The sequence below is a fragment of the Anguilla anguilla genome, chromosome 8 (assembly GCF_013347855.1).
Source record: "Anguilla anguilla isolate fAngAng1 chromosome 8, fAngAng1.pri, whole genome shotgun sequence".
Classification (NCBI taxonomy): domain Eukaryota; kingdom Metazoa; phylum Chordata; class Actinopteri; order Anguilliformes; family Anguillidae; genus Anguilla; species Anguilla anguilla.
In genome coordinates, this window is record NC_049208.1 from 17225448 (window position 1) to 17249916 (window position 24469).

The 24469-nt window shown below is 38.6% G+C and overlaps 1 protein-coding gene across 6 annotated transcripts in view; it reads left to right on the plus strand.

The window, feature by feature from the left end:
• The first annotated feature begins 407 nt into the window (after window positions 1-407).
• The window catches only part of LOC118234714 (sodium channel protein type 4 subunit alpha-like), an 86690-nt gene continuing 62628 nt past the window's right edge, over window positions 408-24469 (plus strand). For 2 of the 6 annotated variants that reach the window (XM_035431492.1, XM_035431491.1), the window contains exons 1-4: window positions 408-1389; window positions 18322-18631; window positions 20106-20224; window positions 23592-23681. In XM_035431492.1, coding sequence (XP_035287383.1) covers window positions 18362-18631; window positions 20106-20224; window positions 23592-23681 — 479 coding nt within the window. In that variant the 5' untranslated portion in view covers window positions 408-1389; window positions 18322-18361. Of the gene's footprint in view, window positions 1390-18321; window positions 18632-20105; window positions 20225-23591; window positions 23682-23842; window positions 23875-24469 lie in introns of those variants that run through there. The other 4 variants (XM_035431495.1, XM_035431496.1, XM_035431494.1 and 1 more) reach the window with 3 other exon arrangements.

Here is a 24469-nt window from a genome sequence, read left to right on the forward strand (position 1 = left end):
TTATTTGTCCTGTCCGGTGACATATGCACTCACACGTGCATGCTTGCCTGCACGTGCAAACTAATGCAGATAATTTGCACTCACACTCGTTTTTTCTTTTTCTTTCTTTTTCTGGGAGATGCCACTGCTTGAAGGTAACTTCTGCAAGGGTGTTCTTTTACAGACTATATTTCTATTATCTATTCTCATTCTCTCTCTCCCTCTCTCTCTCTCTCTTTGGACATTCTTGCTTATAAATTAATAATAGCTCGTATGATTTTATGATTTGCCTTTCCTTTTATATATGACTGCGTGGATAAATATTTTATCTACCGACAGAGGGCGGTGTGAGTTCAGGTTTGAAAATATTTTGTCGTTCCATCCTTGAGTAAGCAGCCTGTTGCAGGCTTCTTGCGTTGCATCAGATTTGAGGTGGAACAGAAAAAATTCAGCCAAAGTGATTTTAAATGTAAGCTGCCACTGGACAACGTAGGTCTTATCCTGATACAATTATTTTGTGCACATACGGATTTACATGCCTTTGAAGTTCCTTCGCCTGCTAGCCTTTCAAAAATAAACCATTAATATTGGTTTTGGTAGCGTACATTTAAATCAATAAATCAGCCATTTAAACCATATAAATGCAACGTATCCCACTTTATGTGCTATTTTCCAGTTGGCGAAGGTGCTGCGCATAGATTATATCAATTATTAAAATTCAAATAAATATACAAACAGCAACCTTAACTTGTGCCACGACCTAAAGGGTACTTTTCGGGTGGGAATTGCTCAAAGACGTCTTTTCAAAAACTGAATGTCGATGCTATTCAAAGGTTTAGAGTTCCCCGCTGTACACGGTTGAAAGAAATGCAAAAAAAATAAGATTAATATTGAGAATGCTCAGCTCATTATTCCTGAGGCGCCCTTAGAGCCGCGGAGTGAAATGAATAGGTTGGGTACGTTTATTCTTCTCCCCCTTGGACTAAATTAACAGCTGTACGGAAACTGGGAGGAGATTTTTTGAAAGGACAACGCCTGTTTTGGGAAAAGACACTGTTAACTGCTTGAGCCGGAGTCGGTCAGAACTGGAGAACAGCAATGCAACAACTGATCGGGAGATACACATATTTTCCAAAGCTTGAAATGTGCTCGATAAATAAAGGATTTAACAGCTGCCAATCAATTTGACCGAATCGTCACTGGATGCTGCCCAGCAAAAGGAAAATACAGTATTGCTTTAAAGATCGATTTTGAAATCAAGTTAGTGAGGATGGCTGGAGATTTTCTGAAGGAAGAATAAAACGACATGGCGCTAATTTGGGTATTTCTGTCGCTCAATGGATTTTTTTAAAATTAACTGATTACCACGTTCGCTCTGGATGCAATGCTGTAAATCACAGAGTTTCGTATGTAAGTCTCCCTTTTTTATATTACTTTATTAATGACTGTCGCGTGTGTGCATATTTTGGAACTCATTCCTTCAAATTGGTAGGCTTCTGAAGTTGCATTCATCTAGGGATGGTCAGAATGTGTGCGTGGCACTGTAAATGTTGTTTGGAAGAACGGTCTTTACACATTTTGGACGGGTGATGTTTTCCGAGAAAACAAACTTGTCATCTCTCTCTCTCTCTCTCTCTCTCTCTCTCTCTCTCACACACACACACACACGCACGCACGCACGCACGCACACATGTACACACACTCACACGAGGTATGTGCCTCGGTACAAGTAAGATCCTCAGTAATAATTAAGCTGTAACAGACTGGACTCCCATCGTTGTAAAATGTACTTCTTCGGCGTTGATTTTACTGTGAACATTTTGCTGTGATAAGAGAGTCTAGTAGTCGTTCCTTGTATTGACGATTAAGAGTTTACCATACACGTGAATGTAGTTTTTTAAGGTACCACACACCGTATAATTCAGTTTATTAAAATGTACACACTATTACTGAGGTAATAATAGTAATTAATTGGCAGCGTATATTATTAATATGCAGTCGTAACCAAATATGTTAAGCTGACAACAGGTTTAGACTGACCCTGTCCTGACTCCCACAGCCCAGCCCCCACCCCCTACCCCACGCACATGCATCATATATTGTTTGGAAATCACAATGGACAGTAGTGTCAAGAGGACTCGTGCCCCCTCTGTAATCACATTGAGGCCTGCTCTTGCTGATTACAAGTGATGAATTATAGCCGCTTTATTGATTTCTTTTATTGTATCTCTACAATCTTGTGTGGTTGAATATCTCAGAAAAACTTGCCCTCCTGTGCGTGGCCGCTCGCATTTGTTCCATGGCGATATTAACAAATAACTCAAGTAAGTGGTGTTGTAAGATTTGTTTGAACTAACTACCAGTATAAAACATTAAGAAAACTCTAGGCTAACTGCCACAAAGAGTCAGAAGGTGATTCAAACATCCTATGACCATCATACAGAAATTGTTGCTGTCCATGGTTCTGAAAACTGACTAACTTCGCTATCGCATGAGTGTGTTTTGATGGGCATCTCATTCCCAGTAATATCAACGTTTCCGTTCTCTGCGTTTACTTGGGCAGTCTAAATTGTATTGAAACATCTATCTATCTATCTATCTATCCTTTACATTTGTTGAATTCACCACCCAATAGCTTATTTTAAATGTAATTAAAATTAAATTGCTGTATAAAAACAGTAGTTTTCAAGCACTGAATATTCAGGCTAACGAAACGTACAGCATTGTATATAATTACACCCGACGGTGCAACATTGCCGGTGAAAGAATCATTATATGAGCGAATAGACAAATATTCTCAAACGATTCAAATCATATACTAATTTTCACAAAAGGTCGAACTATCTAATGTAATGTATTTTAGTTTGATGACCTGAATAGCCCGAGAGTAAAATGAAAAAGCCAAACTAATCCTCCTTGATCGAAAAAAGCCTGAAAATAAAACCATTGAATACAATTACATTAAAATATATGTTGCTCTGCTGTGTAGCCTACAAGCATCCAGATACGCTGACATTATGTTTGTATGTCATTATTATTGTGAAATTGAATTCAGTTTATAAAAATCACAAATTTAAATGACCGAACCCAACTTTAATGGACAAATGGATGCAACAGATTTACAATTTCACTGCATTTGTTTTCTCTGTAGATTCATCGTTTACTCATGGTAGTTAGTGTTCTGTGTAGTAATATAGTGTAATGCAGTGAGGGTTTAACAAAAATGATAAACAAGAGAAAAATGTAATGAATAGAACACTTGATACAATTTATAATGACACATGCAATCTGAAATTCCCCTGGGGATTCCCTTGCCTCACTTTTGAAGCCAGTGATTTAGAACATTTCTGTAGGATGTATTCATAGTAACAAGATGTCCGTACCTTATAGAATATTCTATCCCCAGAAATCCTCGGGCCAGATATCTAAAACCCATCCACCATTTACCAGGTTGGTGAGGAACTGTAACATAAATGAGATCTTTAAGAGATGTAAGATAAACAAAACTATTTTATAGACAGTTTGATTGACATTTTTTCTGCACAGGGAAAACATCAGTTTTTGCACACATATAATCATCAGGGCTTATTTCAGTCCCAAAATGATGTGTTTACAGAAGTTTTTTTTCATCTGTCTGATGTGTGATTGCTTTCCGCAGTTTTTGGAGGCATTACTAATGCATCTATGCAGAGGCTGTTGTTCTTTTTGTTAAGCTGAGGCCTTTAGCAGATACACTTATCTAGAGGAACGTACACAGATTGCACTTTTAAGATACAACATGTTTGCACAGCTGTATAAACTTACTAAAGCAGTTCAGGATAAGTACCTTGATAATAATCTTTCGTATCAGCCGAGTTCCCTAAACATTATTCTACACTACCACCTGCCAGCTATTGTTTAGGCTATATCAAGCTAGTATAATGTAGAACTGTGAAAACTACTGCTGATGTGGCAATGTGCTTGATAATAACAATCCAAGATTATATTGTAAAATGGATTTGATGTTGGTCAGTGATGCCACCCAAAGTAGACTGCTGGTAAATTATATCATGTCTATGATATGAATCACACTAATAAATATTTCAAACAGTCACTGGCTGCATAGGTAGTGTTATACGGGGATATCATAGCTTTTTTGTCAAAGGAATATGCCTAAGGCAATGACGGACATGTACGATCTTGAAACATGTAAGATCTGCTACACAGTATAAGCCATTATAGATAGTCAATCTTTGACATGAAAACACAACCGATATAGCCTAATTAGTAGTTTCATTAACAAAAATACTTTTCTGTTCTAATTTATTATATTTTCATTCTAAAATTGTCTGAAAAAAGACAATTTGCCATTTCAAGTAAGCAGGGTTAATAACAGTGCTTGTAAAACGACACTAACAAAGAATCAGTTTTCATTCATTTAAAATACGCAGATGATTAAAATATAGTATTTACAATGTTTTCTCAACTCTGTTTTAGATGTATTTACTTGAATGGCGTCTACATCAAGCATTCCAGAACATTACCCGTCAAAACGGTCTGGAATAGATGGAATTGTGCTCCGATTCCCATTCTTACTCAGGCTGACCTGACCTTCAGAAACGGATTATCCCATGTTGTGTGTGCAGCTAAAATGTGCACTGCACCTTTAATAGGGCTGACGCCCTCCTTGTTTAGGATGGCAACAACTACTCCATATGGGGCAAGACTCATTAGTCCTTCATTTGCAAAGCACTCCAAATTTTCCTCATCAAGTGTTTGCCATGAATATTTATATTATATTTAAAATACAGGTGACTATGGCTGAAGGAACAATAGCAAGGCTAAATGCTAAATGTTAAATGACATGTAGAGTAATATTTTTTTTTTTAGTATTTGTGTTCGGGTTAAGCATATTTATGACCTATCAGGTGATCCCAATGATCTAGAATTGAATGCTGACTGCCAGTGGCCTGTGCAGACTGCGGCCCGGAGCACTGCAAGGCAGCATACGATTGGTCCCCATGTTGCCCAGTTTCCATCGCCGGGGTTTCTTCTTGCCTAATTGGTCAAGAGTGATTCCTCTGATCAATTTGGCATGTGCAGGCTGCTTGCATGGATGAGCATGAACAATATCCCTCTAGTGAAATCACTGCAGCTCAGGGGGTGGAGTTAAAAGAAATCACTGAATATGAGTATTACAGCAATAGGACAGACCTAATAATACAAACAGACAGTTAGTATATATTGCCAAAGAAATCCTGATAAGAATCTATTGTTTACTTGTCTGGTTTTTTTTTAAGGGACCAATGCAATAAACATTGATGTGAAAACAGATCCATAGTAACACATTATGCCACTGAAGTTTAAAAGAAATATAGTGTTTTTGATGAATAATTTAAGCAAGCTGAAGAGTTTAGTTATTTTTGAGGTAGCATTTCACTGCAGATATACCAGATGCTTTATAGAAAGGCATTATAAAACGAGTGAAATGGCAAGCAACTGACTGTGCCAGCACTGATGGTGGCCGGCAGACCATTTCATTCTGTCGGGATGATTGCTACTCACTACGCAATAGTGACTCCTGCTGGTTGGTTGAGTGCTGGCAAATCCACCTGTATTGCTGCACAGGAATTATCTCCCTCTTCATCACTGATGACTGTTTTAGTTTTTTCCTGTCAGAGAGCTGCATTCTGGGTCAGAGGAGAATGCCTTGGGGAGAATGGCATATTCCTCTTAGCGGAGAAGGGATATGACATGCTGTGACATGTTTGCTATTGATCCATTGCAACAGCCATAACCTTCACTCAAACAATGACAGAAACTAAAGAAAAGAAAAGAAACAAGTGTCAAAGTGCAAATTCTGAAATAAACTTTAATCTTACCTTGTTATATTTGATATTGGACCGCTTATGATAGAATTGAAGAGTCGGATTCTGTTGTGTTCTGATTCATTGCTGCTTGGGGGACTATCAGACTTGCCCCTGGAGAGCACTAACACAATGGCAAGTCCCCTCTCATGAGCTTTGTTAACGAGCTGAGTGTTAGCTGACAGGTCATTACATCACTCCCAACAGGGAATGGCTACTTGGTGGGGAAAAATCGTGCCATAAATCATATTTAATGAGGAGACCATTGTCATCTGCATCACTCAACATGACTGTTCATCTAACTTCATGAGTCCAAATGTCTGATGACTCTATTCCATAGGGCTTCCACTATGAAACATACCAATACAGCTCCATTTTGTTTTATAAAGGTCTTTGAACAATTGTATTTGAATAATTTTTTAATTATTAAAAAAAAAAAAAAATTTATTTCTCTATTTTTGTACTGGATTGAATCAATGATGAATAAAAATGTGTTTTTGGCCTTTCTAATAGGGGAAAAGGCTAAAGCATGCTGTGGTTAGATTGCATTGACAGCCTAAATGGCATGAACAAGTCATTTTCAGGGCTACACTTTAAATGGATCTAATTTACTCAGATAAGAAGTCACACTGTCAACACCTCAAATAAATTTTTATGGATAGGTTAGCTTATGTGAACGGGGAAAAACATATTCGCCTATTTCAAATATGAAATACATCTAGGCCTGTTTGCTGTACCATTCAACCTGTTAAACATGTATTTGCTGATGAAAATCATATTGGCATATACTCATCACCCCCCAACAGAAATATTCAGTCAACAGGTACTGACTGAAAGTTGTTCAACACTGTGGATGATTCATAAAATACACAACATCTGGTGCACATGCATGTTCTCACTTTTGGGTAATGTTGCATAGAATACAAGAGTACCACTATACACTATAAAAGTAAGCTAGTCAACAACAACCTCAGTAGAAATAGGACTACATTGGGCAACAAATTCTAACACAACTGGTATTTACCATACAATTCTGTTGCATTATTTTCCAACCCTACCATAACATCTTTTATATGGCACATTCAAAGTGAAATATATATATTTTTCTCTAGTAGATCGAGGACTATTTAAAGGAATATAAAAAAGACATTTTAAAATATTTTACCTCAGTTATTCTTTAGAACAATGCATTTTCTATAAATGTATTTCTATGGTAATTTGTGATTTTATATTATTCCCTTAAACAAACCAAAAACAAACTGAGATGTTGAATTTTATATATATATGTATCTATATATATATATATATATATATATATATATATATATAAATAATTTTTAAAAAGTGAAAGAGATTCTCATACAGTCGTTTAGAAATATCATCAGCGCCTGTGCCCTTTGCACTGAAAAATGTCAGAGCTGGAGAATGTAGCTCAGGGCAGTTTGAAAAGAACAACAAAACAGGAAACGGGCTCCTATAACAGAGAAATTACTGCAGCGGTGCGCAGCTAAATATTCCCCCCAGCCCAGCCCAGCCCTCCCCACTGATTACACACATTAATATAAATGGTTATAGAGTGAGGATTGTTGCCAGAATGTTCCAAGAGCAGTTCCCAGGTGGGGCATAGCTGTTGTATCCCTGAGCCAAGGATTTAACCCGAATTGCTTCAGTAAATATGCAATGTGTAAATAAATGCTGTTTTAATTGTACACTGTCAATATCACCCTTGAAAAAGGCATGCTAAATAAAAAAATCAAAATGTTAAAGCAGATAAGGAAGCGCCTCCACCTCCAGCTGATATTATTTTAGCGTGGTAATATGCTATCACTAAGTGAGCAGACCAGTAGGTGTTTTCTGTTTACTGCATTTGCTCACATCTGCACCTTTGTGTCTTTACTTCTCTTTTCGATAACCATGGTTACCAGGTATGCGTCAGGTCTGACTAAGCATCTGATTACAACCATGCTTTAAACTGAGCTACAGTAAGATCCATAATGTTTGGGACAAAGAAAAAAAAACACTTTTTTCTTGATTTGGATCTGTACCCCACAATTTTTGATTTGTAATCAAACAATTTACATGTGGTTAAAGCACACATTCTGAGCTTATATTTAAGGGTATTTTTATACACTTTGGTTTCACCATGTAGAAATGAGAGCGCTATTTATAAGGAGCCCCCCTATTTCAAAGAACCATAATGTTTGGGACATATTAATGCTATGTAAATGTCATGTTTCATACTTTGTTGCATATCCTTTGCATTCAATGACTGATTGGAGTCTGTGACCCATAGACATCACCAGGTGCATCTTCTCTGGTAGTGCTCTTTCTCTTGAACTTGAGCAGATAAGATGCTTCTGTACGCATCAGAATTCATTCTGCTGCTGATGCAAGTGAATTCTTAGTCTCATCTGTCCACAACACCTTTTTCCAGAACTCTGCAAGCTCTTTTATGTACATCTGTAACCTGTAATCTGTACCAGGCCTTTTACAATTACTGAGCTCACCTCTTTTATCTTAATGAGGTTCCAAACAGTTGATTTGGTAAGCCTAAGGTTTGGCCTATGTCTCTGACAGTTTTTTTTCTTATTTCTCAGCCTCATAATGGCTTCCTTGACTTTCAGTAGCACAGTTCTGGTCCTTATGTTGAAAAATGACAACAACAGACTCCAAAGGCAATCAAAAGCTTAAAATCAAGACTAGATACTGAAAGCTGTCTCATTCTCGCACCAAGGGAGCAACTGAACTCTAATCAGAAACACATGTGAATCCACATGACCCAAACGTTACGGTGACATGAAATGTGCAAAAAAAAATTCTACACGCTGAAACCAAAATGTATAAAAATACCCTTTAATAAAATCTGAAAATCTGCATTTTAACCAACCACGTGAACTGTTGTATTACAAATCCAAAATTGTGGAGTACAGAGCCAAATCAATGAAGAATATGTATTTGTCCTAAACATTATGGAGCTCACTGTATATGCACACATGCCGAGCAGTCAAAAGCAGTGGATGATTCATCCACTCCGTCAATGCGCAGACATTATATAAGCGACAAGCGGGCAACCAGCGAAGCACCTCCCTGGAGTTAAAGGGGGTCTATATAATTATCTCATGGTTGTCATTCAGGCTGATCTATGCAGGTCTGACACACAGCTGGTACGTGACATGAGTCTTTCTGAGGGAAGTGGCAGAACCCTCAGACTGGATCCTAAATCAGTGTCTACACAAATGGATTCTCCCATTTTTTCCCGTTTTTCCCATGAGACAGAGCAGCTTATTTGCTTGGTGGGTGACTCAGTTTTCCACTGTTTAGTTTTCATTTTTGAAACGCCAAGTTTTCCAACATACTGTTTGCTTACTAACACGTTGAATACAATGAATCACACCACATTCAGTCTACCAAGGCTAAAATTCATTGAAATGGCTGCCAAGACAAAACGACAAAATTATGCATCAGTGACATTCACTGTCTTAAAGGTCTTTTGTTGGATTTTCAGCAGTTCCCCATTGAGGATTTTTTCTGCTCAATTGCTTTTGTTTGCATGCTCTGTTGAACTTGAAGCTTAACAAATAATTTTTATCCATGCAATATACTTTATGATATACGTCTGATACCACTGTAAATACCGTTGTGGAATTGCAACACTGCGACGCCTCATTGTCACAAAACCATAATAATTATAATGCTCCACTAAGAACGGACACAACAGCACGTATAGAAACAAAAGTACTCGTTCATTTTTCACATGATCTTCCTCTCATAATCGTCATCATTATGTTCCCCCAGCGCCCCTGCAGACCTAATTATGTGCAGATGGAGACTTTGCATTCGGTCATTTGTCACAATGGTTTATGAAGCGAATGTTACATAGCGGCAGGCTTATACACCTAACCTGAACTCCTCTCAGACGGACGTCTGGATCGCTCATGCCACTGCAGTGAGATGAGTTGCGCTTATGAAAGGGTGGATTACACTGTGTAATGTTTATTGTGAAATGTATGACATGGGAGTGAAACAGAAACAAAAAGTGCAACATAATCTCTTGATGCTGTTTGATTTCTGGCAGATACTGTCGCGGTTCGGATTTAGATACGGAGTGGTGACAACAGAACAGTGAGAAAAACCACCTGTTAACGGCTTCCTATTAAATGTTAAAGGTGTTTACTTTGTATTTGCGTAGTATTTACAAGCTAGCCCCTATATAAACACAGTGTCATACGGTATTTGCTGTAAGCGGCTTCAGAAAAAGAACTGGAAGGAAAGTAGATTAACATGGAACCTCAAGCAATGTAGGCTTTTCCTTATGAGCATCAGAGATTATTTGAAGTGCATTATATCTCATTAGTATAACAGGATTTGCACTGCATCATCAGAGAAGGAAATGGGAAACTGGGAACAGCAACCGTACTTCCAATATGGATCAGCGCTCACTTATTATCTAACAGGATACATATAGTTTCATTTATATTTTTACATTTTAGACACTTACCATATTGATGGGATGACTGGTCTGGCAGTTAGGTAACAATAATTAATTAGCTAACTTTCTGCTGGGCTATGGAACTCCCACCCCACCACTGCCTCCCCCCTCATATTTGCAAATGAAAAATTCCCTCCTATGACTTATTTCAAGTTTATATTTCAACCCTTTTCATGTTGCAGTGGAACCTATTATTTCGGTTGTGACTGTCTGCATAAAGGCTCGGAAAGGGCCAACCTTAATTACCATCTGTGCAGCACGGCTTGCACCCTCCCCAGGTCACAGATTTAGACTTTTTTTGGCTTTGTTTAAACACAATAATTACAATAATTATTTATGGAGGAAACCACCACCACATCTGGCTTTAGACAAAATGGACACGGAAGCAATTCAATTTCATTCAGCTAAAATGCTGCATTTTTGTTTAATGCATTATTACCGTTTCTCCTGTTTCAATAGGCCTGCTTCCTCGGCTCTGCTCAACTCACATTGGCTGGATTATCTCCGGTTTCCCTCAAGGAAAAAAAAAAGATTTTGCAGTAATTTTAATATATTAGGAGCTTAAGGGAGAAATGCAAAGCCAGACACAGCAGTATGGGACATACCTGCTTTCAGAAAACAGAGACTGCACAATTGTTTTAAAAAGTACACACACACACACGCACACACACACACACACATATATATATAGGCTATATGCAGTGACATTTTGAGCCACTCAAGTGAGGTAAAATGGGAGAAAAAGGCAGCTGACCTCTTGTCTTTACATCTGGAGATGAATGAATGTGAAGCCTCTGCTGACAAAGATAAACTGACCCGTTTTACAGGTAAATTAAAATGAGTAGGAGTATTTTCACAAAGCCTGTTTTTAACTGCTGAGAGGGGGGCTTAGATTAAGCACTCTGGCAAATTACTAAAGCCACACCAGTTAGTTGTGGAGTAAATAGCTGAAAATCTCTCTCTCTCTCTCCCCCTCCCTCCACCCCCTTCCCCATTAGGAGACATGTTTTGACTGAGTGCTGTTTGTTGGGTTTTACCCTTTTTATGTAATGGTGTAGGTTTTTGTGTGTTCAATAAAGGAGGATCAAAAGTCAGTCTCTCTCTCTGTGGTTGGTAGTGTTAGCTACACTCTCAATCATTGCCCATAGGCTACTGTTTGAAGAATATAAAGCATTCTGATGGTTTAAGCAGTTTTGAAGAGGAAAAGCTGGAATACTTTTTTACTGATTTAATCATTTCAATTTGACTGCTAGATCCTGTTATTGTACATATGGACAGGTAATGAAGAAAAATAATGGAAACACCTACGTAAAATCACTGAATAGGGTGTTGGCTCACTAGGCTACGTTTACGCCTCCCAGTAAAGGTGACACGATTCCGATTTTTAGCACACATGAAATCGGTTATTTTCACATTGGTTTTGGGCCATGCACATTCAAATGTGGAAATGAATCCAATGGGAATCAGATATCTGCCAATGCGACTGTCAACTAAACATACAGATCATATATCACAAATCTCCACTCTCCGCTGGTAACGGTAAATCTTAAAAGAAGGTAAACGGAGGACGAGGGCTCAGTGCAGTGGCGAAAACCAAGGCTACGTCCTTTTAAGTACAGTACAGTAAGTGGGGCGAAGAGTCGGTATAGGCCGAAATACAGTGGATGTTCTTTGTGAACCTAAGTCGCTTCGAAAAGCAACAGCTTGACTTATTATTTCTCTTTTGTTTTGTGGATATGGCTGCGGCGTGGTTGTTTACTTTCGTAAACCAAAATGTGTGCATGCGGGTTGTTTCAAGGGTAATCCAGGTATAGGATATGGGTCACTTTAAAAAATAGATGTAAACAGGCGGTCAAAAAAATCAGATATGGGCTAAAAATTGGAACTGGGCATCAAGACATGCGGTGTAAACGTAGCCTAGGAGAATAGAAGTACTGCACAACCCAATAAAAATGGGCAATTTAAATACCAGTTCCTGATGACACCTGAGTGCTTCAGACAGAACTGATTGATAGTAATAGAAGGTCATTCACTGCTGATTGTAGTGTCCCTGTAGATCTAAGTTTTCATATATATATTTGTATAACTTCTTCACTGGTCATATCATGAGAGCTATATCACACATAGCATGAACAATAAACTAAGAATTTGCTAGCCTGATGAAAGCTGGGAATGATGGAAAATTAATTTCCAGAAAGGTGCATCAAAGCACAAATCATGTTTTATGGTGCAATGCATTGCAGGATGGAAGGGTGCAATGGATTAGATGGTGGTGGCAGTGAATCTGCATCATAAACAAAATATCTTTGCAGGACAGTTGGAAGGTTTGAGAGACATACTTTAATTAAACCCCATTTTAGATTATCATATTAAAACATATGGCGATCTGCTTTATCGTCTACACCGCTGTCGTCTGACCGCTAAAGCCCCTCACCATAAAAAATAAAGAGGAAGCATCTTCCATTCGCCAGACAAGTTACAGCCTTTAATTGTCTGATATTTTCTGCTGGAGCTTCTTGTTTCCAAAGCAGCTGCACTTCTCTCAGGCTCTTTGAGTGGAGGGACTCTTCCAGGTCTACCTTAACGGTGAAAACCGATCCCTACAACATCCACACTCTGTGTGATGTAGGCTTGCTCTCTACTTGACTGAAGGTCATCTCATCTGTTTGCTTTGCCCTGCGGTTAATCTGATTTGCAACCGACTTGAGTTCTGCAACTTCTAGCACATCAGCAGCCTTCAGTAAGTTAAACGGGTGTGAATTGCATGCAGGTGCTAGCTTTTAGACGCATTTAAATACTGTCTGTGATTGTGCTGTCTACTTATTTAGAGCTGTCTTTTATGATGCTTTGCTTGTGACTACCTCATATTCTTATCCTGTACTAACTTCCAGCCAGTGTTGGTAGTTTGAGTGATATCATTATTATATACTGTATTTTAACACCGGGAGAATATATTTTAATAACATGTTAAAATAGCCGTATTACCAGGGGTGTGATTGTACTGTACATAAAAACAGAACTAGATAATGATATTGCTTGCAGGGTTCTTGGGCAAGTTTTGTGCCCAGTTGAAAAGCTATGGGCTGCCCTATTTGGAAAGTGATAGCTCAAGAAGTCAGGGAAGACTCTAGCACACGTCAATCTTGAAGGATTGCGTGGTGTGGGACTCTATTAATCTATCATTAGCCACCATACAATTTGTGTGCCAACGGAAAAAAAGTCTAATTTCCAATAAGAAAATATAGTGATATTGACACAAATATTCAGGGACATGAATATTTACACTACTTGAAAAGTGCACATCTTTCTGCTTTGCTCTGGTAAATAGTGTTGGTCTTCACCGTTGATTGCTTCTATCCAACTGATTGATACTTTGGAGGAGGGATGTTAAAGAAATGTAACGGCAGTCAAAATGGTGAAGTAATAGCCATAGACAATAGAAAAATATCGCAGGGAACCTACACAGGAATGTCAAACAAGGACATAAAAGCATTACAGTTTCATACACATCAAAAAACACACATGTGGAACATGTAAACCTGTCACCTTTCTCATTAAAGGTGTTACGTTTCTGAACTTTGATTGCACCAGCTCTCCTTATTTTGGGTTACCCCCTTAAAAACAATACAGGTAAATATCCTCATCAGAGCGATGATGATGATGATGATTATCATTATTATTATTATTTTTTATCTGTGTAGGCTCAGTTGTTCCACATTTGTGAACATATTTCAGAGCATACGTCCAGGGCAACATATTCCCAACATAAGGCTGCGGTTACAGTACACATCGACTCATGTTTTATAGCGATTCAATGCTATTTAATAGTGTGCAAACAAAATGATAAAGCAGTATGATTATTCAATACAACCACAGTCTATATTAACCGAGAAACTCTAAATACCGTGATTGTGACATAATACGATGGAAAATCCCTTAACTCGGTAGGCCCCTTAGTGTGCGTTGATTCCTGCTTAATGAACCTGGCTAATTAAAGCACTCGAAAGATGAGCATCGCTGCGTACCGCACGTTTCGACGAAAGAGGCGAGGCGAAAACCCGGCGACTCTGACGGCGACGTCGTCAGGATTTAGGGGGAAGTCTGACGAGCTGACTCACGGCGGGCGGGCGGGCGGGCGGGCGCGCTGGCAGCAGCCACGCCCTCCGGCTGACACCGACGCCGCGCGGCCGTGCTGCGCTGACAGCCGTGACAGGACCGTGTCATTAGCCCGGATTCGCAGCTGCGGCCGCGCCCAAACCAGCTAATCGCTTACTCATACCCCCTCCGCACGTGCACGTCTCTCTCCTGCTCTGCCTCTGCAACCAGGGGAAAAGGAAGCAGGAGGGTACTCTTGCCACCAGGATCTCCCTTATTAAAGCTCAATATTGTAAATTGTTAAATATAACACAAAATTACATAACTTACTATACTGTGTGTGTGTGTCAAAGCATGGCACACATAACAAAATAAAAATGTGAGGGACGTGTACACCATAGGAGAAATGCACATCATATTTTACCCAATTGTCATTTCTTTAAATGTAAAATTTCAAAACTATGGTTTAGTTCCAGCAAATGACAAGTCAATGAATTCATGTATCATAATAACTTGAAAAGAGGATATTTTTCAAAATTCAAATTGTGGGGACATGTGTTTCACATTGTACTAGGCTGCAGTTCTGCTGATCTGTTTGCACTCATTACATTTCATTTCAATCACTTAGGAAGACGCTTTCATCCAGAATAACTTGCAAAAATAAAGAATAACAGTGTTAGTTTGAAGGAATACAAAAGTGCAATACCATCAGAAAAGGGCCATTTAAAATCAGCAAGTGTAAAGTTAGCAGACCAAACCAAGAATTTGTATCGAAAACAAAAGTAAATACCACTACACAGCTAACCTATCTTCGCAATGCTATACCTATAACAGTGCTATCCCAAAAGCAGATCCAGGATGAAAGAAAGAGGATGGCCGAATAGTCATATTATTTTGGCATCTTCATCTGATAACTGGCTCATACAAGTGATACAATTGCCCAATAGGGGCACTTTATTTTTTATGATTAGTTGATACCACTAGAAATACAATGTTATGCATTCTTATGAGCTGCAATGCTCCAGCTCTTCATTAGTGTATTGCATATGCCTTTATAATTCATCATTCTTGAGTTTTTGGTTTAAGCATCCATTAGCCTGGAATGACACTTTAACCCCTCAACTAATAGCATTTTCATCACACAGATGAGCAAAGAAGGTCACTGGCACAGTACAGTTGAGCTATACAGTATCTATGAGTCAAGGGTACAGTAAACAATGCATGGTGTACAGTAAGTGTCTATATCATAATGGTTTGTCTGTCGTTCTGCATGATTAATTCATTTCAGAGTACTCATCCATTGATCCACTTCCTTTCAGTCATTATGCTCTTAGAATGAGAAAGCAATCATGTCCTAATGCACCGCCCTTTTGCAGTTCTATGTTTGCTAATGAATGCAATGTCTAGAATATATAATTGTTTGACCTGAAAGCAAAAGCATTTCTCTGTATCTCAAAGAAAGTGAACGAACTTTAAAAAAGAAAAACATTTGAAATTTACATTATTGCGTGACTTTAGGTAGGCTTGAGCCTTCTTGTTTAAATACTATATGGTACAATCACTGTCCACATTTTGAGACAGACAGCGGAATGACAAAACGGAAACTGTGACTGAACACTTTAAACGGTAAGGCATTCTAAATTAATATGAGATTTTATATAATGTCTGAAATACAAATCTCAGTGCAAATGACCTATAATGACATTGACTAATATTAACACTCAGTGGACACCAATGCAGACACATAGATGTGTTGTTTCCTGTGCTAACAACCAAGACAAATAAAAATCTAGTCTTTTCTGAATAACGACAATTTGCATTTTTGTCTCTTAATCAAGCTCTAAAGCAAGTCAATAAATCAATTGAATCAATGACAGTGCAGGATTAGTAAAAGAAAAATCAACTAATCAGCCTTCAAACATTTAGGACTCTCCTAAACTAATCTATCAGTGAATAACTGAATTTGAAGGTATAAGTTCTCCATAAATACTAAAACGTTTTCATCCATTTTACTTATATTTGCACGTTTTTAAAATATTGTTTAAAGATAGAAATGGGCTTTCAGAATTCCTTTTGGAATCCAGTGCTTGCACTAAAGGGTAATGGTTAACTGTACCAGCTATTGATCGAACATACAGACCTTGGGAGTCTCGATTACATTAAGGATAGACCCCATTCCCGTAGATGTTGCTTTCTAAAGACCGACTCTGACCAACCTGTGTCACTCCGTCGCCATGACCACCAGCCTCCGCTGCCAACGGATCTGAATGACTGCTGCTATTTTTTGTGACTCACCGATTATTTCCCTGTCCGAATATGACATATGACTCATCGCTGCAACTGCGTTAGAGCTGAACTCTGTGCAATAAGCTTTTCCAGTCTGCTTCAGAATGGAAGACCCTTGGTCTTAAGAAAAAAAGCATTAAAGTGTGGCTCTTCGCTGGGGAAATTCTTTTCTGACAGCGAATCTAACAGTTTGCGTGCATTTCTTCTCGCGGTTTGACTATTGCTATGGCCCTGTGATTTTTGCCAGACGTAGCCTATGCATTCCGAGTTTGTGCTTTGCAATGAGCAGTATAGCGCTTCCACATTATTTTGCGACACAGGCTTTTGGCAGCCCGGTCAGACACGCTAGAATAGCCTATAAACTACAATTATTTTTTCAAAAGAAAACCTGCTACAGAACATCTCCAGATTCAGATCTGCAGCAACTACAGTTTACTTGTTAAAATAAATTTAAGCCCGTTTAACATTTTTCTCAAAGGTCTTTTATTTTAATCTTTGCATAATTATGTCACTATCGTTTTAATTTCTGCCGCACCGGGATATCTAAACAGGAAGGCTACGCGACTTTCATCTCATTTATGCAACTCCCCCCCAAAGCAGCCTGCTGACATATTTGTTAATGACTCCGTCATGCTGCTGCAAACAATGATTTAAAATGGGATTACAGATCAATTTATTAATACGTGATTTAGCTTAATTTAAAAATACTTGCAGAGCTGCTTCAATCTATGAGTTGCTGACAATACAGTGACTACAATATACATTAGTACTGACACGATATTTGCTGATCTAGGTCATAATAGTTGAATATGATCGCCCAAAGCGGCCAGAGACCAGCTGTTGTAGTGAGCAGACATAAGGATGTTTACCTCAGCGTGATATAAGGCGTCCCCGGATAACCTACAAAAATAAAACACTGTCTTAAACTGTAGCCTACACTGGCCTTTTCTAACGTCTTTGATGTGAGCGTCAGTTACATCTAAAAAACATTATTCGTTCGCCTAAAAAACATCGTCTAGACTCAAACCATCGCTAGCTTTTCCTGATTCCGAGAAATCGCCCTTTTATCAACGCACTTTTTTTTTGTCACGTGAACTGCATCAAAACTTTTGGGCTTGTTTCTTGTTTCATCTGTGAATTGACAAAATTGTAGGCCTATGCCTTTTGAATTGCTTGTTTGTTATTTTTTTCACCTGTTTGTTCTTGTGAAAATTCTCTAATAATGATTGTGGTCATACTCATACAATCTAATGTATCACTGAATGCCTGTACTCAGTCATGTAAAACTGTTTAAAAAGCTTGACAAACTGAATTCTTAACAAAATAGTGACAGTGCCACAATTTCTTGTATGGCACCTATGTTGCAATTTAATTCATTATTATATCAAGGACAGCTTCTGTACGAATGCTTTGACCAATGTTATTGTCTCAGAACTGAAATTGTGTAGAATTTTTTTTGCGGAGACAAATGCATGTTAATGTTATAGGGGTGGAATTAAATAGAGGGGAACACCGTGATTGCATTCATTTGGTTAAGATATACAGTTAAATTACGGCTGATTTCTTTCCTCTTTTCCTCCCGTCTCTTACTTTCCGTCTTGTTTTTTTGGACGGCTGTCCTCTCAGCTGGAAATAAACTCTTCTACAGGAGGCTCAGGATGAAAAGATGGCAGCCACGCTCTTACCAACGGGTCCTGCAGGCTTGTGCCGGTTCACATGCGAATCCCTGGCTGCTCTTGAGCAGCGGATTGCTGAGGAGCAGGCCGCGAACGCTACGGAAAACAAAGAGGAGGACTCGAGGCCCGTGGAAGCGCCCAGTCCTAGCACTGACCTGGAGGCCGGAAAGCAACTGCCCCGGATCTTTGGGCACATCCCCCCGGGACTGGTGGGCGTACCTCTGGAGGACATTGACCCTTTTTACTTCAAGAACAAGAAAGTAAGGGCCAGAATCCTTTGTGCATGTGTGTGTGTGTGTGTGTCTGTGTGTGTGTGTGCGTGTTTGTGTGTGCATGTGAGTGTGCGTTCCCTTCTTTGTAATCACGTGCATATTTTGTGTGTCTACAGTATGTGCACACATGATGTGTCTGTATCCATCCCCATCTTTGTGTGTGTGTGTGCGCGTGCGTTTATCCGGATGTATGTGTGCTGCTATGTCTGTTTGTACTGTGTTCGTGCCGTCAGCATCTTTGCATACTGCACGCGTGAGTGTTTTCGCTCCTGCTTCACGTCTGTATCATGCTCTGAACCCCTGCCGTCTGACTCTGCCGACATTTGTCATCCTGGTAAGCGTCCTCGCTGACAGTGACAAGGCATGTACTGATTCACTGACATCACCACAGTGCTTGCCAACGCTGCATGTGCCTGGAGCTAATGTGTCCGTGTCGTAACAATATGAGAACATTTTAAAGCAATGCCGTAATGGATTGAGGCACAATTCCAAGATCGGTCAATATGCCAGATGGTGTTTAGATAATTTGACATGAAACCACACACACAGAGGCAACTGGCCTTCAGCTGCTCTATTTCCCTTACATGAGCAAAACTGATGCTATAAAGCAAAAGAACCAACAAAGCCAGCACCTACAGTAAAGCAAGTATTTGCTTAATTAAGAGTTCTGGGGGACCCAGTCAATGCAGGTACCACATTAATCCCCGCCTCTCATAACAAAGCCACAGGAGACGATCCCTTTAAACCGAACCTTATGAAGCCAATGAGTTGCACCTGGGCTTAATGCTAATGAACCTCAGGTGTGTATGCTGTTTGTCATGTACAGTAGCTGAGGCTGTCGCCGTCTTTGGTTCTAAAGGTGTCCAAGGCTATTTGGAAACAGGGTAAAACATCTCCTTCAGGTTTAGCCTCAGTTTGTATTGGACTTACCCCCAACATATTCAATGACTGGCTTAAATCTGCTAGAGAGCTCTGATGGACACTTTGGAACTGGGCCCCTGCAAAGCACCCCCAGATCATGGGTGTGTGCAGCTGAATGTCACAGCCGACATTTAACATTTGCAGACATTTCTGCTGCTACTATCCATGATTAATTCATGCTCCACAGTTCCATAGGTCCTTAGTTCAGACGCACAAGAGAGGGTATTTCAATCAAATGGCACCAAACGTAATCTTTTACTTTTTAATGGAAGTTATAATGTAGCATCTTTATAAAATTAAAATGTTCTTTGCAGGAAAAAAGTCAACAACTACTTTAAATAAAGCCTGCAAAGCATTTATTCATAACAGGGACAATATTTACTCCCTAATACAACTCAAATGTGTTTTTCCTCAGTTGAATTAAAAAAAGGTGTACTTTTTAAACTACCAAATTGTGATGAAAACACAGGGGGACCAGTTCAAACTGTCAATATGATATGCAAGGCTACAATGCATGTGATGTTGTTCTTTCTCTCCACAGACTTTTATAGTACTTAACAAAGGGAAGGCCATTTTCCGATTTAGCGCCACGTCCGCATTGTATATTTTTAGTCCTTTTCATCCCATCAGAAGAATCTCAATAAGAATACTAGTACACTCATATCCTTTCTGTTTGGACCACTCTGTTTGTGTTTGTTAAGGAGAACCTTGGGATTTAGCATCTCTGGAGATTTTAATATTCTATTTTGTAAAGGGGGAGGACCTTAAATTATAAAAAAATGATATCAGTGTGATATTCTTTCTTACTGTGGAAAGCTAGCAAGCAAATGAATTGGGTACATCCTTCTTGTTATTTTTCTCCCTTTTCTGCACATAGAGATGTGTGTAGCGTCTGAGTGATGTGAGGACATCTTATCTGTCTGTAAAAGTGACCAGAAAAATAATTGACCATCTTAGTCTATTAATAAAATAACGTACTCATTGTATGATTATTTTATATAGTGTATTGGGAATTATGTCTTAAAATAGTTCCCAATATTCCAAAACTTCAGCACAAAATAAGTGGTTATTACTAAATAAGCATCTTCCCAGTACGTGTTTATATGGAAGTAGAGGAAATGAGTCTTCACAACATATTTAAGCAACATGCTATTAGTCTGTCAAATAATTATCAGGCAAAGAAAAGTGAATTTCACATTCACAGCTGACTGTAAATATGAACAATACATGATAATCAAATAAGACACAAGTTGCATAGGATTGATTATTTTACTGTATGAATCTCCCTTGTTAAATAGTTGAGTTTTTACAAAGCCTCAAAGCCTTTGTGACGTTTGCCCTGTCATCACACACAATCCGCTGATATCCCTCTCTTAATCTCCGCAAAGAAATTAGATCAAAGATTTAAAAAAAATGTGATCGGTGCCCTATTAATATGGGGACTGATGACACTCAGTTTGGCTCTCAGAAAAAATCGGACAGACAGAAAAGCAGGTAATGTTTCCTTTTACAGTCTTTTATGTACTAGGCATTTGCCAGGTAAATTATGTGGCACATAATTGGGTAATTATCACTGTTAAACATAGGTAAATACTAGGAAAATAAAACTGGAATACTGTATAAACACCATCCCAATTACATATAAATTAAAGTGACTATCTTGTAATTATCAAAGATTTGTCTTGGTTACAGCCTGAGTATAATTATGTACTTCCTAAGCAATTAGACAGTACTTACTTTGTAATAGAGGTTTTTCCAAGAAAGTGCTATCTAAATTCCTAGAAAGCACACAGTTAAACTCACACAAGGACATTTTGGCAGTTAATTAGTGTGTGTGTGTGTGTGTGTGTGTGTGTGTGTGTGGGTGTGTTTGTGCGTGTGTGTGTGTGTGTATTCAACAATTTATTTTTGTTCTTATAGTAAATGTCCTTTGATAGTGATCATGCTAAAATCACGCTTGCAGGTAAACAGTTACAATCAGGAGTAGCCGGGCATATGATAGACATATACAATATTCACGTTATTTGCTTGCTTATATTATTGTGCTGGTCACAATTGTCCAACATCTTTCAGCAATTTTATTTTGTTTGAACTGGTTTGAATCTCACATGGTGCTGATCTTTCCTCCTGTGTTTGCCTGATGTTCAGTTACAAATGTTGCTTCAAAGGTAGCAAACAGAATTACCTATAAAATAAATATCAACTGCTTTGCTTTTCTATATGTTTGTGTGTGATGACAAAGACAAACTGAAGGCATGGAACATTAAGGATATTCATGAAATGGCTAGCGCATTAATAATATCTGTTCCTGTCTTAGAGACATGACAGATTTTTGTAATCTTCAAAAATCATGAAATGAAAATGGGGAAAATTGCCCCAGTGTATTCCTATGGGAGCTATGTCAAAGCAGCAATGGGGTATCTAACTCAATTCTGCAGCAATCAGTGAAATTATGGTCTCTCCTATTCATGATCATCCCAGACTATCCGAAAATAGGGACTGCATTCAAAAATACTAAAACTGTCCTATAAATCATAACTGAGAAGTTCCCCTGTTAAAAAAAAAAAAGAAATATTCTGAAGGAAAATTCTTCGATTAACATTTAATTTTTCACAAAATCATTCTAATACAGGAACAAAGTGCAGAGGCCTTGATATAGGCTTTCTGCTATTCTGCATGCATTATTTCCCCCTTTCCAGATTGATACTGGATGGATTTCAGCCCATGATAAAGGCAGTAGTTAAAAAAAAAAATCATGACTCACTTTAGTAAGTTGTATTCACATAGGGGGAGCAGCCGGTAGAACATTAAAAGCAGCTCTAAATATATCAAAAAGACTCAGTGCCTTTGAAACTCAAGCCGTGATAATCGTGTCTTAATAGTGATTGTTATTTTGGAATGTACATCTCCTAGTCTCAAAGAGCTAGACCTTACATAAGAGCCCTTCTACCAGATCAATTATTCTGAATGTAAAAGTTAGCTGTAATGACTTACATAACAAGTAAATTGCAGCTGCTCTTTCCAAAAGAAGGCATAATAGACATGTTATTTCGGCCAAAGTAGGATTGTTTTAGATGTGGGTGAGTCAGATTTAACTCTGTTTACTTCAACAGTCCACTGCCAAGCCAAGTGTATTGAATGTATAAAAGGAAAAGTCAAACATATTATGGTTTGAACATGAACATTAATAATAGCAGTTTTGGATCGCTATAAATTCACATTATTGCTATCTTCCATATGTACATTAAAGTTATTCTGTCATCTCAAGTGTGCCAGACCACATTGTTAGCCCAAACTGTATCAAAGTAGTCATCACATTACATTTTAGCCATTTCCCAGATGCTCTTATCTAGACTGACTTTCACACCATACATGATTTTTACATACAATTCGTTTATGCAGCTGGATATTTACCAAAGTAATGGGGGCACCTCGTAACTAGTACGAAGCCAGCACCCCAGCTACAACCTTGAATGCTAACCTTGCTAACCCACTTCCTCAACCGCAATACTAAACTGCCACCCAGTCATTTGTATGTAATGTGATTTTACAAATGCAGATGTAGAATAACTGAAATTAACTAGCTTCATATTCTAATAGAATGAAACTAACACTTGTATATATTGGCAGGGCAAAGTTAAGAAATTCTAGCTGAAACCCACTGTAACTGATTTTCATTTGTTCAGTTTACAGGCCTTGCCAGTTTTTATATACTCTTCCATATAATCCCCAGCTAATGGAAACAGAACACCATCCACAGCTGTGTTCCGGTATAGCTGAATTTGCATTAGAGTACACAGACAATTTTCAAATATAGGAGGTTGTTGCCTCCTATATTTGGTTATGTTTAGGTTTTAAGTGATGGATATGAACACAGACTTGAGTGTCAGATTTATTTTTCTGGCTCACTCACTTTTCCCATTTCCCATTTATTTTCTGCATTCAGTTGTTGTTTCCTTTCATTGACTTTAGTGATGATCATTATCATGTAAGAAACCTGCCAATAATTTCCTTAACGCAACTCTACCTTGTTCAGCCTCTTTATAATGTGCACTATATTGACCAACTGTTGTTTCATGGCCATGTCTGACCCGGCGCAATGGGCCAAGTATGTCGAGTAAGTATGCCTTTTCACATCTCTTAACACGGTGCTTAGCCAGGCTATACAGCAGATCCTGTATGCTCTTTCACTTCCTCTTATTTGCAATGACCCAAGTCTTTTCAGCTGTATTGACTTCATGAACTGTGCTTATTTGTCCTAACGTAATGCTGTGCCAGGTGTTTGTTACCTTACGAACTTCAGTTGGCAAGTAAGTTAACGGTCTCAGTGTACAAAGCACATATTTCAGCTATTAGGCTACACTTGCACTTGGTATGCCACATTGGAATGAAACCATGATTGTGTCACTTACGCCTTCAGAAATTTTCATTAAAGGGATTTTTTGAAACAAAGAGGACCCGTAATGGTAATGTGGAGAAATGTACGTGCATTAAAGCCAAGTCTCATGTAGAGCCCTGTACAGGACTGTTTTTCCACGCTCCCTCCATGCACAACATTTCCGGTGTTCTGTCAATTTGTCCTACCCACTGAACTGTCCTACCTTGTTCGAAATGTCCTACTGGTTGCGCAAATTTATAGTCATGTTAAGTAAAAAGTTGTGCAAGTCGCTCTGGATAAGAGCGTCTGCTAAATGCCTGTAATGTAATGTCTATCGATCTTTGCTACCCTATAGGAAGATAGGCTACGACCACAAATAAACTGTGCTACTTTAGCCAAAAAAGTCGGTAGGCCTTCGTACCGTATCAGAACATGCTTCTAAGCTAATTACATTATTATTTTAATTCATTCATCCAACAACAATCTCAAAAACGTTCTGGGTTTGCCCGAGACTACGTAGCCAAAGA